This window comes from Mobula hypostoma, chromosome 8, assembly GCF_963921235.1.
Source record: "Mobula hypostoma chromosome 8, sMobHyp1.1, whole genome shotgun sequence".
NCBI classification, from domain to species: domain Eukaryota; kingdom Metazoa; phylum Chordata; class Chondrichthyes; order Myliobatiformes; family Myliobatidae; genus Mobula; species Mobula hypostoma.
In genome coordinates this window covers 125,349,735-125,365,331 of record NC_086104.1, presented here as the reverse complement: position 1 = coordinate 125,365,331, position 15,597 = coordinate 125,349,735, and the positions used below count along the sequence as shown (strand labels likewise).

Here is a 15,597-nt window from a genome sequence, read left to right as displayed (position 1 = left end):
TCCTGCCCCACTGAACTTACGAGGGGTGATTGATAAGCTCGTGGCCTAAGATAGAATGAGTCAATTTTAGAAAACCTAGCACATCTATTTTTCAACAAGACCCCTCCTACATTTACAAACTTATTCCAGCTGACACGGTGCATACAGATCTTGGACCTCCAGAAAGTGTCCACAGCAGGGGTGATTGATAAGTTTGTGGCCTAAGGTAGAAGGCGATGAGTTATATAGCTCTCATTACATGCACATGCAGTTCAACTCTTTGAGTGATGATGCAGAAGGTTTGAAGTTAATAAGTCATCTCCCTTACCTTAGGCCACGAACTTATCACCCCTGCTGTGGACACTTTCCGGAGATTCAAGATCCGTATGCTCCACGACCACTGGACTAAGTGTGTAAATGTAGGAGGGGACCATGTTGAAAAACAAATGTCATAGTAGTCATAGTCATACTTTATTGATCCCAAGGGAAATTGGTTTTTGTTACAGTTGCACCATAAATAATTAAATAGTAATAAAACCATAAATAATTAAATAGTAATATGTAAATTATGCCAGGAAATAAGTCCAGGAGCAGCCTATTGGCTCAGGGTGTCTGACCCTCCAAGGGAGGAGTTGTAAAGTTTGATGGCCACAGGCAGGAATGACTTCCTATGACCCTCACTGTTGCATCGCAGTGGAATAAGTCTCTGGCTGAATGTACTCCTGTGCCCAACCATTACATTATGTAGTGGATGGGAGACATTGTCCAAGATGGCATGCAACTTGGACAGCATCCTCTTTTCAGACACCACCGTGAGAGAGTCCAGTTCCATCCCCACAACATCACTGGCCTTACGAATGAGTTTGTTGATTCTGTTGGTGTCTGCTACCCTTAGCCTGCTGCCCCAGCACACAACAGCAAACATGATAGCACTGGCCACCACAGACTCGTAGAGCATCCTCAACATCGTCCGACAGATGTTAAAGGACCTCAGTCTCCGGAGGAAATACAGACGACTCTGACCCTTCTTGTAGACAGCCTCAGTGTTCTTTGACCAGTCCAGTTTATTGTCAATTCGTATCCCCAGGTATTTGTAATCCTCCATGTCCACACTGACCCCCTGGATGGAAACAAGTGCTAGATTTTTTAAAATTGACTCCTTCTACCTTAGGCCATGAACTTATCAATCACCCCTCATATTGACATATCTCAACCCAGTTTTATCCCTCCAGTTCAGCCTTCCCACTTATATCTGTGATACTTCACAAACTCTTGATTTTTTCCGTAATTTCAGGTTCCCTGTCCCCAAGCATCTTATTTTCACTGTGGGTGGCCAGTCCCTATACACCTCCACTCACCCACCAGGAAGGCCTTAAAGCTTGCCATTTTTATCTGAACACCAGACCCAACCAGTTCTGCTTCACCCCCACTCTCCTCCATCTGGCAGAACTTGTCCTCACTCTTAATCATTACTCCTTCAGCTACTCCCACTTCCTTTAGACTAGTGGTCACCAACCTTTTTAAGCCCAAGATCACCTACCTCAACCTTAGTGAAAGACAAGATCTACCTACTAAATCGTTTAGAGAAAATACAGCTCAGATTGTACTTCCAATTTGAGGCCTTTTATTTGGGCTAAATGTATTTGAAATACATAAAATACTTTTGTCAAACTTTCAAATTAGTTCAAACAAGAAAACACCGTAACTGGCATATCAAACAGGCCTTCGCTGTCTTTCGTTAAGAATATTACAATACTTCACACCCTTAATTCTAAGTTTCATTATTTAGTTTTATTTCAACAGGAAAAATAAATGAATAAAAATTGACTGTTGCACTCAGTGTGATGACTGGGGCTGAATACTTTCTGCTAGTTCCCTGAAATTTGGCTCATAACTACAGACAGCCAGTCTGAGACAGTCTGTGAGGTGTCTGTCAGTAAGAGGGCTCCTGTACTTAGATTTAATAATTTTCATCTGTGAAAATGCAATTTCACACAGATAAGTTGACCCGAAGTAGGCACTGACTTTTAGTGCACATGCTGTGAGATAAGGAAACTTCTCCCTGCTGACAAGCCCCCAAAAGTCCCCATCCCCTGATCTTCCTTTAAGCTTGATGTCATTTTGCAAACCAATTATTTCCATTTCAGAATCACTTGGCACACAAAATACTTGCTAGAGTTTGGCTGCTATCTGTTCGATATCGATGGGCAGAAATGGGTTTGAAATAAATGCAGCAATATCTTTCATGATGTTTTACTCCCCAAAACACCGATCGAACTCTATTGCCAGTTTGTGTCAGTGAGCACAGTACTGCTCAAGGCAAAAAGCATTTTTTTCCGTGATGGCTGGTAACATTTTTTCCAAGTTGGGAAAGTATGTCAGCCTCCCTTTCTTTAAATTTGAAATCCAAACATCGAGCTTGGCCTTAAACGCATTTACTGCGCTTATCATGTGGGTTAGGTGTTGGTCTTTTCCCATGAGCTCGTTATTAAGTGCGTTTAATTTAGCCGTTATGTCTGTCAGAAACACTAAATCCAGTAGCTACGCATCATCTGACAGCTCCTCGTGCTCCTCGTTTCTTGTTGACAGGAAACTCTTTATCTCGGGCAGCAAGTCAAGAAATCGTTGCAGCACTTTTGCTGTGACTCAACCACCGAACATCAGCATGAAGAATTATGTCTCCATAAGCGGCATCGAGCTCATCCAATAACACCTTGAATAAGTGGTGCTGAAGTGCTTTTGCTCGAATCAAGTTTATCAGTTTGACCACCCGTGTCATTACATGAGAAAAGTCCACAACCTTCCCAGCCAAGGCCTGCTGATGAATCACACAGTGATAATCTAGGAAGCTGGGAAAATCAGGGTCATTACGGCACAGTGCTATAAAACCAACGCGCACACCACGCATTGCTGGGGTCCCATCAGTAGTAATTGCCACCAGTTTATGAATGGGGATGTCATTTTCACGGATATATTTTTTAAACTCATTGTAAATATCCTCACCTCTCGTTCTCTCCTTTAATTGCAATAGCATCAGGAAGTCCTCCTTTGTTGTAAAGTCCTGGAAAGCCATTCTGACAAATACAACAAGCTGAGCTGTTTGCATTACATCCAGGGATTCATCGAACTGCATTGAAAATTATTCACAGAGTGACAAGTCCTTTAACACTTGTTGATCCACATCCTCTGAGAGTGACTCTACCCTCCGTGTTACTGTTGCAGGGCCAAGCAGTATATTATGTGTTGTGGTTGTGATGTCGCTTTTGTTTTTAAAGTCATTAAAAACAGTCTCTGCGGTAATGACCATTGCTTCCTTGAATAAATCGCCATCTGTAAAAGGCTTCTTGTGTTTAGCCAAAAGGTGACTTACACGAAATGATGCTTCAATAGCAGCCTTATTTTGAGCAGCATGTTTTGTGAAAAAGGATTGCTGGGCCTTCAACCCCGATTTCAGCTCCTCAACTTTCCTGGCACGAATTGCGCTCTTTGGGGGGTAGGTGCCTTTAAATTTCTGGTGGTTGGTGTTGTGGGGCCGCTCCAGATTCCCTCTTTTAGACAGTGCTTGTGTTTAGTGGCACAACATACATACACACTTGTCTTTTACCAAGGTAAGTAGAAATTCCTCTTCCCATTCTGGATGGAAGTTGTACGTTTTCGCTGCCTTTCGTGGAGCCTCCAACATGCTAGCTAGCTACCTTGCAGGATATCACGAGTGAGTGCCGTATATTGATGTTTGCGACAGTCTGTACTCTTATCTAATCTAATTGGTCACTTTGATGCAGCAGAAACTACGCTGAAAATGTGGTGGGTGGCGGGAGAGCTATACACACATGCGCACTGGGCAGAAAGAACGGAACTAAAACCCCGCAACCCGGAACCAATCTCTCTTTACAAATAGTTTTTAATAGCAAAAATGTTGCTATATTACCATTATCCTAATTAGTATTACTTATTTTTATAATGCTCACATTACAACCGTATTTGTGTATTTATTTTTCATTTTTTTCGGAATCGACTGGGAAAGTCTCAAAGATCGACCAGTCGATCACGATCGATGGGTTGGCGACCCCTACTTTAGACTAAAGGTGTCACCATGAGCACTCACATGGGTCCCAGCTATGCCTGCCATTTCGTTGGCTATGTAAACAGTCTATGTTCCAAACCCATGCTGGTATCGCTCATCAACCTTTCCTATGCTACACTGACAACTGCGTGGTGCTGCTTCCTGCACTCATGTGGAGATCGTCGACTTCATCAACTTTGTCTCCAACTTCCATCCTATCCGCAAATTTACCTGTCCATTTCCAATACCTCCCTTCTTCCCCCCCATCCGCTCTTTATTGATAGCCTTTCTACTGATATCTATTATAAACCTACTGATTCTCACAGCTACCTGGACTACCTCTTCCCAACCTGTTACTTGTAAAAATGCCAACCACATTTCTCAATTCCTCCTCCTCCACCCCATCTGCTCTCAAGATGAGGCTTTTCATTCCAGAACAAAGGAGATATCCACCTCCTTCAAAGAAACAGGCTTCCCTTCTTCCACCATCAACTATGCCCTCACCGTATCTCTTCCATACATGCATGTCTACCTTCACCCCATCCTCCTGCCACCCTATTAGAGATAGTGTTCCTCTTGTCCTCATCTACCACTCCACCAGCATCTGCGTCTAGCACACAATTCTCTATAACTTCTACCATCTCCCAACAGGATCCCACCACCAAGCACACCTTTCCTTCCCACGATCCCACTTTCTGCTTTCTGCAGGGATCGCTCCCTATGTGACTCCCTTATCCATTCATCCCTCCCCACTGATCTCCCTCCTGGCACTTAGTCTTGCAAGCGAAACAAGTGTTACATCTGCCCCTACACCTCCTCCCTCACTACCATTCAGGGCTCCAAACAGTCCTTCCAGGTGAGGTGACAATTCACCTGTGAGTCTTTTGGGGTTATCTACTATATCTGGTGCTCCCAGTGTGGTACCTGTATATCACTGAGACCGGACTTAGTATGGGAGACCACTTTGCTGAGCACCTAAGCACCATCTGCCAGAAAAAGTGTGATCTCTCAGTGACCACCCATTTTAATTCCACTTCGCATTCCCGTTCGGACCTGTCAGTTCGTGGTCTCCTCCACTCGGGTTGGATTTCTCGAACCTCCAGTAATGTCCTCGGTTGGTCCTTCACCATTCCCCATTGTCATTTCCCTCTCTCGACATATCTCCTTTCCTGCCTATCACCTCCCTCTGCTCCTCCCCATTTTCTTTCTTCCATGGCCTTCTGTCCTCATTTATTTACTAAACTGTTGTCTTCCATCTACATTGGAAGAATTGAAGATTAGTTGCAGCTGTTCATGGTAGTGAAAGTAGTCATATTATGTAAAAGCCATAGGGTTATAAACTAGTTCCCATTTTCACTAGGTTTGCTGAATCATAAAATACAGTCCCACATGCAATGTAGGTTTCAAGTGTCCATAACATCCTTCCCTTTGCATTCTTTACCTTGGCTAATGCAGGCAAATATTCAAAAATTTCAGCATCCTGTCTACCTGTGCTGCTAATCTGAGGCATCTCTGAATCTGTATATCAATGTCCTTCTGTTCTTCAGTGCTTCCTAACCCTAACATTCATTATATCTTACCTTCATCAGACCTTCCAAAGTGCATCTCCTTGCATTTAACAGTCTAACATCTATTTGCCATTGTTGCTAGAGTCATGTGTTAATCGGGTTTCTTTCTCACATTGACCAGTTAATATTGACAGAGGTTTCTCAGGCATGTGAAACTCACCCCACATTTATAAAATATCTGCTTACTGGTATGGAGAAAGATGTCCTGATTTTATAAATACCCTCTGGTGAGGCATAGAATGGCCCACGTTCATAATTACACACTTGAGGCTAGGATTGTTCTCCTAATTATTGTCGACATGATTCAAGGTGTATGATATACCTTTCATTGAAATCTGTCAGGGATGTCTTGGATCCGGCCCATGGTATTTTCAAGGGTGAGTTTGAGTTGCCAGAAGTCTTGGTGTATATTGGCACCAATAACATTGGTAGACGAGGAGAGGAGGTCCTGAAGAGATATTTTAGGGAGCTAGGTAGAAAGTTGAAAAAGAAAGGACCTCCAAGGTAGTAATCTCTGGATTCCTGCCTGTGCAACACACCAGTGAGTGTAAGAATGGGATCATTTGGCAGGTGAATATGTAGCTGAGGAACTGATGCAAGGATGCGTTCCCCTGGTTCAGATATATGGATCATTAGAAATTCTTATGGGAAAGTATGACTTGTACAAAAGGGATGGGTTAGACCAGAACGAAAAGGGGTCCAATGTTTTTGTGAGCAAGGTTGGTAGAGTTGTTCGGTAGCGTTTAAACTAATTTGGCAATGGGCTGGGTGTCAAAGTGATAGTGCTGAGGATGAGGTAGTAGTTTACGAAGGTAAGGTGCAAAGAGACTTATAGCAAGCAGAGGCTGATGATAGGGCAGAATTGCAGTCAACAGGATGAGTTGCAATATAAAAGGTCGACATAATCAACAAGTGTGAATACCATACGGAAGGTGTTATATCTGACTGTGCACTCTATACAGTATGCAGAATAAGGTAGATGAATGTGTAGCACAGTGATAAATTGGCATGTGTGATGTTGTAGGCATCACTGAATCATGGCTGAAATAAGATTATAAATGAGAGCTTAACATCCAAGGATACATATTGTATCGAAAGGACAGTCAGTCAGGTAAATAGGATGGGTGACTCTGCTGGTTAAAAATTAAATCATATCATTAGAAACTGATGATATAGGGTTGGAAGGTGTTGAATCATCGTGGGTAGAGCTAACGAACTGATAGGGTAAAAAGACCCTGATGGGAATTACTGTATATACAGACCCCTAAAGAGTAGTAAGGGTGTGGTCTAAAATTATAATGGGAGATAGAAAATGCATGCCAAGAGGACAATGTTACAATAGTCATGGTGGATTTCAATATGCAAGTAGATTGGGAAAATCAGCTTGGTGCGGGATCCGAAGAGGGGGAATTTCTAGAGTGCCTATGAGATGGCTTTTTGGAGTAGTTCATGGTTGAGGCCACTAGGGGATCAGCTATTCTGGATTGCATGCTGTGCAATGAACCGGTATTGAGTTTAAGGGGAAAAAATCCGTTGGGGCAAGTGATCATAACATGAAGGAATTCACCCTGAAATTTAAGAGAAGCTAAAGTCAGATGGATCAATATTACAGTGGAGTAAAGGGAATTACAGATGCATGGAAGAGAAGTTGGCCAAAATTGATTGTGGGGGGGGGAAACACTGGCAGGGATGAAGGCAGAGCAGCAGTGGTTGAAATTACTGAAAGAATTCGGAAGGCACAGGTTATGCAAGGGGTGAGTGATAAGTTCGTGGCCTAAAGTAGAAGGAGTCAATTTTAGGAAACCTCGCACATTTATTTTTCAACATAGTCCACTCCTACATTTACACACTTAGTCCAGCTGCTGTGCAGCATACGGATCCCTTGTTTGTAGAAGTCAGCGTCTTGGATCTCCTGAAAGTGGTCCACAGCATGGGTGATTGATCAGTTCATGACCTAAGTTAGAAGGAGATGAGTTATTAACTTCAAACTTTCTGCATAATCACTCAAAGATTTGAACTGCACATGCATGTAATGAGAGCTGTATCATTAGTGGAACTGTTTTCTTGTTGTTTGGTGTGCACTGAATAGGGCAAAGAAGCTGCTTCTGTTCTGCATTTCATTATGACACTAGTCAGCACCACCCTCCCGAACCATCATCCCCACCATTCCAGGACTGAGAAGCTCACGAAGTACTCCACAGTCACTTCATCCAACCCCAGAGTCTTGTCTCGCCATAGATTGTGGAGGGCACCAGACAATGTGTATTTCTGTAATTTTCCCCATTATGGGCAGAACAGTTTCTGATATGTACGGGAATGTCCTTCCAAGAAAATTAATGTTAGTGAAACGAATGCAAATATAAAACAATCATTTGAAACTAAGTAGTTTTTGATCATGAACATTGCAATACGGTATATCACTGGTCAACATCCAGGAGAAGGAATTTTCTCAAGTTTGAAACAATCTCAACTAAAATTACTAGATATAAGAGGCAGTTATCGTAAAAAAAATGTTGAGACACAAGGCTGCTCACATGTAAATGAGAGAATCTCAGTGAGTCAGTTGCTGCTATGGAAGTAAATGAGCAACCAGCATCTCCAATCAACATTCCTCAGGAAAACGCAACAAAAAATGTTCAAATGCTTAAGATGATCTTAAAGTGTTCCTAATGTGTCTTAATGTTTTAATATATCTGTCATGAAACAGTGAGTTACAGATTATTATTAAAATTAAAACTGAAAGGCAAGACCAATCAAAATTTTGGAAAGCACCTACATTCTCTGCACTCTGGATATCTTGCATGCCATTTCATTCCCCACCCCATCACCCATTCCCATTTCCACACTGACCTATCTGTTCTCTGCTTCTCTACTGCCACTGTGTAGCCAAAAACAAACTGGAAGAACAGCAGCTTGCATTCACCTTGTGGAGACTACGTTCCACTCTTCGATACACTGGCTATCTTGGCACTTCACTCAGCCCTGATGTTGGGTCTTCACCCAAAATATCGACCATCCCTTTGCCTCCAATGATGCTGTGTGACTACTGACTTCTTCTAGGTGTTTATTTTCATAATATTTATCAACCATTTTAAATGAGTGAGAGAGACAAGTTCAACAGGCTCCTCTCTAGAGTAACACACAAAATGCTGGAGGAACTTAGCAGGTCCGGCAGCAACTACGGAAAAGAGTAAACAGTCAACGTTTCGGGCTGAGACCCTTCTTCAGGACTGAGAGGAAGGGGTGAGATGCCTGAATTAAAAGTGGGGGAGGAGAAAGAGGCTAACTGGAAGGTGATAGGTGAAGCCAGATGGGTGAGAAAGGTCAAGGGCAGAAGAAAGAATCTGATAGGAGGGCAGAGTGGACAATCCTAGAAAGGGAAGGGGAAGGCACCCAGGGCAGGTGACAAGAAGTACATGGGGAATGGAGGAGAGGGGGACGATTTTCCATTCAGCGGAAGGAGAAATTGATATTCATGCCATCAGGTTGAAGGGTACCCAGACAGAATATAAGGTATTGCCCCCCCCCCACCCTGGATCGACTGGTAGGAACAGGTATGGGAATCGTAATTAAAATGTTTGGCTACCGGGAAGTCCCGCTTGTGGCAGATGGTGCAGAGGTGCTCGACGAAGCAGTCCCTCAATTATTGATGGGTCTCACCAATGTAGAGGGTGCACCAGACACAAAAGATGACCCCAGCAGATTTGCAGGTGAAGTATACTTAATTTATATTTCATATTTCATTGTTGCCAAACAATTGATACCAGAGTGTACAATCATCACAGCAATATTTGATTCTGCGCTTTGCGCTCCCTGGAGTACAAATCGATAGTAAATATTAAAAATTTAAATTATAAATCATAAATAGAAAAGGGTAAGTAAGGTAGTGCAAAAATAAACCGAGAGGCAGGTCCAGATATTTGGAGGGTATGGCTCAGATCTGGGTCAGGATCCATTCAGCAGTCTTATCACACTTGGAAAGAAGCTGTTCCCAAATCTGGCCATACGAGTCTTCAAGCTCCTGAGTCTTCTCCCGGAGGGAAGTGGGACGAAAAGTGTGTATGCTGGGTGGGCCGTGTCCTTGATTATCCTGTCAGCACTGCTCCGACAGCGTGCGGTGTAAAGTGAGTCCAAGGACGAAAGATTGGTTTGCGTGATGTGCTGGGCTATGTTCATGATCTTCTGTAGCTTCTTCCGGTCTTGGACAGGACAACTTCCATACCAGGTTGACTTCCATACCAAGTATTGACTCACCTGAAGGATTGTTTGGGGCCCTGAATCCAGGTGAGGGAGGAGGTGTGTGGGTAGGTGTAGCACTTGGGCCGCTTGCATACATAAATGCCTGGAGGGAGATTAGTGGAGATGGACAAATGGACAAGGGAATCATGGAGGGAGTGACCCCTGCAGAGAGTGGAGGGAGGTGTAGAGGTAAAGATATGTTTAGTGGTGGCGTTCCTTGGAGATGACGGATGTTGCAGAGGATAGTGTTCGATGTGGAGGCTGATGGGGTAGCAGGTAAGGACAAGAGGGACTCTATCACTATTACAATAGCGGGAAGTGGTGAGTGCACATGTATGGGAAATGGAGGAGATGTGATTTAGGGAACCATCAATAGTAGAAGGAGGGAAACCTCGTACTTTGAAGAAAGGAGACATCTCAGATGTCCTGGAATGGAAAATTACATCCTACAAACAAATATTTTGGAGGTGAAGAAATTGAGAGAGGGGAACAGCATTTTTACAGGAGATATGTTGGGAAGAGGTATAGTTGAGATAACTATGCGAATCAGTAGGATTATAAAAGGTGTCGGTTGATAGTTTATCTACAGAGAGACAAACTCTGGAGAGAGAGGGAGGTGTCAGAGATGGCCGAAGTTGACTTATGGCAGGATGGAAGTTTGAGGTAAAACTGATGAAATTGACAAGTTCAGCTTGGGGGCATGAAGATGCGCCAATGCAGTCCTCACTAGAGTATCTCCACCCTGCAGAGGTTGTTTGATTAGCTTCTGAACCAACCTGCACAACTTTAATCACACAATGATCCCATTTTAGTTCCATTCATTAAATGGAACTTATTAGCATTAAACATGAAATTGTAAGGGTTGATTGAAACAGGAAACATCCTCTCCCAATCAACCTTTACATATTCCTGTCTAATTCCACCAAAACTGGTAGATATGACAGTGAAGGAAATGTCTGCTGTGCTTCCCTTCATCAGTCATAGGAGTCAGTTCTTTCAACCCAATTCATCCATGCACACTGTGTAGCCCCAGAGTGAAGTCCCATCTGCCTGTGTTTGTCACATAGCCCTCTAAACCCTTCCTATTCATGTAATTAAATTAAGATGGATATTAAATGTTGCTAATGAACTATTATTTCTGTTTGCTTATTCCAGATATGCACAGACCTATGCATGAAGAAGCTGTCCTGATGTCCCTTGTAGACCTCTCACCCGATCTTAAATTTATGTTCTCTTTCAAACACCTCCCAATAGGAAACAGGAGGTTCACTCTCTCCAGATCCCATCAATCTTCTACATTGCAGGAACTAATGTAGTAATCTATGCAGCTTCTCCCTGTAACCCAGGCCCCAGCTCCAATCCAGGTGACAGCTATAGTTGTACTATGGAGAGCATTCTGACAGGCTGCATCACGGTCTGCTATGGAGGGGCTACTGCACAGGACCAAAAGAAGCTACAGAAGGTTATAAATCTAGTTAGCTCCATCTTGAGCACTAGCCTACAGTACAAAATACACAGGACATCATTGAGGAGTGGTGTCTCAGAAAGGCAGCGTACATTATTAAAGACCTCCAGCACCCAGGGCATGCCCTTTTCTCATTGTTACCATCAGGTAGGAGATACAGAAGCCTGACGGCTCACACTCAGTGATTCCGGAACAGCTTCTTCTCCTCTGCCATCCGATTCCTGAATGGACATTGAAGCTCACTTTTTAAAATATACAGTATTTCTGTTTTTGCATATTTTTAAAAGATCTATTCTATATACGTAATTGATTTACTTGTTTATTTATTATGTTTTATTTTATTATTATTATTTTTCTCTGCTAGATTATGTATTGCATTGAACTGCTGCTGAGTTAATAAATTTCACGTCACATGCCGGTGATAATAAACCTGGATCTGATTCTTGGGTAAGGGTTGAAATGGGCAGTGTGGGGTTGGGGAACTTAGCAGATGGAAGTTGTAGAGGAGAGATCAACAGAGGTTACACGGGTAGTAACGATGCAGGAGTCTGTACCTGACTTTTCTCAGTTGCGCTTGAGTCTAATTGTTCTGATTTTTCTCAGTGGGGACTTGGCATTTGGCAAGGGGATGAGAAACTGTGTGATTGGGTTGACAATGGGGCATGTGGTATTCAAGCAGATACACAGTGTAGTGAGTGTTTGGAAGGACAGGCAGATGATAGGGCAAAATTGCTGTCACTGGGATGAGTTGCAGTGTAACAGGGGGACAAAATCAAAAGGGTAATTAATACAGAACTAAAAGTGTTATATTTCAGTGTACTTAACATACAGAAGAAGGTGGTTGATCCTGTAGTTCACTCAGGGAATGGCGGGTATGATGTTGTGGGCATCAATGAATCATGGTTGATAGAGAATTATAATTGGGAGCTTAACATCCAGGGATTACAGTATATTGAAAGTACAAGCAGAAGGGCTCAGAGTCAGAGAAAAGTACAGCACAGTATCAAGCCCTTCAGCCCATCTAGTCCTTACTGAAACCTTGTAAACTGCCTACTCCCATCAATGTCCACTGGAACCATAGCCCTCAATACTCCTTCCATCCAAGCTTTGCTTAAACATTGAAATTGAACACATGCACCACATGTGATGGCAGTTCATTCCACACTCTCACGACTCTTAGAGTGCAGGAATTTTCCCTCAATGTTCCCCTTACACTTTTCACTTTCCATGCTTAATCCATGACCTCTGCTTATAGTCCCACCTAACCTCAATGGTCACAGTCTGATGGTATTGACACTATCTATACCCTTCATAATTTTGAATATCTCCATCAAATCTCCCCTCAGTCTTCTACCTTCTCAGGAATAAATTCTACATGAGAGCCCAATGATCCAAGAATTGTATGTTTTTCCTCCTACACCAATTCCTTAGCTATGTGTTGAATTGTATAATCTTATTTCTATCCTCACTAGCATGTGGCACTAATAGTAATCCTTCTGCAGAACCTTTCCACTCTTCCTTCCAACTGTATGTCTTTGGTATCTACATAGACCCTACAACAAACTCCGGCTATTCCCCCTCCCATTTAAGAATGCTGAAGTCTCAATCAGAGATATTCCAGAGCATTGCCCCAGGAGGCGACATACCATCTAAGATTCTCATTCTCGTCCACAGGACCTCCTTTCTGTACCCCTAACTAATGAATCCCCAATCACTACAGCTCACCTCTGCTACCCCCTTCCCTTCTGAAGCACGGAGACAGAATATGTACCAGAGACCTGTCCGTTGTGACTTCAGCCCCCCCAACAGTATCCAAAATTGTATAACTGTTGTCAACAGGATGGCCACAGGGACACTCTGCACTTGCTGTTTAATTCCTTTTCCCTCCCAACTGTCACCCAGTTTAGGGTGTCCTGCACCTTAGATGTAACTACCTCTTCATTTGTCCTATCTATCACCTTCGCAGGGTAGCATGGCTCTGTTGCTAAACAATGCAATCAAATTAGAAAGAGGTGACATAGATTGGAACGTGTAGAATTGTTTTGGGTAGAGTTAAATATAACAAAGGTAAAAAGGCTCCAAGGGTAGTCATAGCCGAAGAGTGGTAGTGGGGTCAAGCTCCCACTGCTAAACAAATGCTTTTCTTGACCTGCTTCTCAAACAGCCTCTGACAACCAAGTCCAAATCCTGGCCTTCACGCGTGGCATAGTTCTTATGCCTGGTGGAGCTGTTCTCACTGACAGGAGAAGGGGCAAAGGCGGACCACTGGTGCCTTAAAACCAGTTGCTCCAGGCAGATGGGGCTTGTTAACCATGGATGGTAGCTCATCGAGGAGAGGGAAACTCCAATTTCAAACCTCCGCTGTCTTGCGGCTGTACCCGCTCACGGGAAAGGCTTTAGGAGTAAACCCCGAGGAAAAATCCGGAGTCGGAGTCCTGAAGGCAGCTGACTGCTGTACCCAGCACCGGCACGGCAACTCCTGCGATGCCGCTGCCACCAAACTGTATTGACTTTCGTTGTTCCTTTGGACCTATCATCAGCATAGAGAGGGGGGTCCCACTGCATGGGCAACAGACAGATCTCCATATCAACTCTGCCCTGGCTTGCGCCCTGGAGAAGCCACTTCCAGTGACTAACACAGGTGCAGTACCCATGGACCACGAGCGATAGAGGCCACACAAAAGGACCATATACAGGCCTCCAAACAGTAGCCAGGATATGGGCTACAAAGTTACAATGGGAGATAGAAAAATAACGTCCAAAGGGCAATGTTATGATAGTCATAGGAGATTTCAATATGCAGACAGATTGGAAAAATCAGATTTTGGATCTCGAGAAAGAGAATTTGTAGAATGCAAATGGGTTTGGCATTTTAGAGCAGCTTGAGCCCAGTGGGGGATCAGTGCTTTCTGATTGGGTGTTGTGTTATGAACTGGATTTGATGAGGGAGCTTAAGGTAAAGGAACTCTGAGGAAGCAACAATTACAATATGATAGAATTCACCCTGAAATTTGAGAGGAAGAAGTTAAAGTCAAATGTATCAGTATTGCAGTGGTGAAAAGGGAATCACAGAGGCATATGAGAGGAGCTGGCTAAACTTAATTGGAAGAGGACACTAACAAGAATTACTGCAGAGCAGCAATGACTGGAGTTTCTAGAAGCAAGGTGCAAAAATAGATATGGGACAACTGGACATTGATGCTGGAGACAGTAATGGGAGACAAGGAAATGGAAGAAGAACTGAACTGCTACTTTTTATTAGTCTTCTACATGGAAGACACTAGCCGTATGCCAAAAGTTCAAGAGGATCATGGGGCAGATGAGTGCAGTTGCAATTACTATGGAGAGTATGCTTTGGAATTTGAAGATAGATAAGTCATCCAGACAAGATGGTCTACACCCCAGGGTTCTGAAAAAGTAGCTGAAGAGACTGTGAAGGCATTGGTAATGATCTTCCAAGAATCAATTGATTCTGGCATGATTCCGGAGGAATGAAAATTGCAAAAGTCTTTCAACTCTTCATGTGAGAGAGACAGAGGAAAGGAAATTATATGCCAGTGTGGCACATAATAAAATAGGCATGGTTACTTTAAGGGAAACTCATACCTGACAAATCTAAGGGAATACTTTGAGGAAATAACAAGCAGGGTAAAGAAAGGAGAATGGGTAGATGTTGTGTACTCAAGATTTTCAGCAGGCCTTTCACATGGCGCACATGAAGCTGCTAAATGAGATAAGAGCCCATGGCATTGGCAGCATGGATAGAGCATTGGCTGATTGGCAAAGGAAAGGGTGGGAATAAACTACACCTTTTCTAATTCAGCAGGTTGGGCAGCATCCGTGGAAAAGATCGGTCAACGTTTCGGGCTGGAACCCTGCGTCAGGACTGTAGGGGGAAGGGCAGAGGCCCTATAAAGAAGGTGGGGGGAGGGTGGGAAGGAGAAGGCTGGTAGGTTCCAGGTGAAGAACCAGTAAGGGGAAAGATAAAGGGGTGGGGGAAGAGAGGCAGGGAGGTGATAGGCAGGAAAGCTGAAGAAAGAATAGGGGAAAACACAATGGGTAGTAGAAGGAGGCGGAACCAAGAGGGACAAGGTAGGCAGCTGGGGATTCAGGACTCCAAAGAGTACTTCCAAGTAAGGCAACACTTCACTTGTGAGTCTGTTGGGGTCATCTATTGCATCCGGTGCTCCTGGTGCGGCCTCCTCTACATCAGTGAAACCCGACACAGATTGGGTATCGCTTCATTGAGCACCTCCGCTCCGTCCGCCAAAACAGACAGGATC

At 43.6% G+C, this 15,597-nt stretch overlaps 1 protein-coding gene across 1 annotated transcript in view; it reads right to left on the bottom strand.

The window, feature by feature from the left end:
- LOC134351204 (zinc finger protein 850-like) overlaps positions 1-15,597 on the bottom strand; it is a 308,750-nt gene that overhangs the window by 31,671 nt on the left and 261,482 nt on the right. Inside the window, exon 19 of the mRNA XM_063057314.1 lies at positions 4,833-4,855. Within this exon, the coding sequence (XP_062913384.1) occupies positions 4,833-4,855 (23 nt within the window). The remainder of the gene's footprint in view (positions 1-4,832; positions 4,856-15,597) is intronic.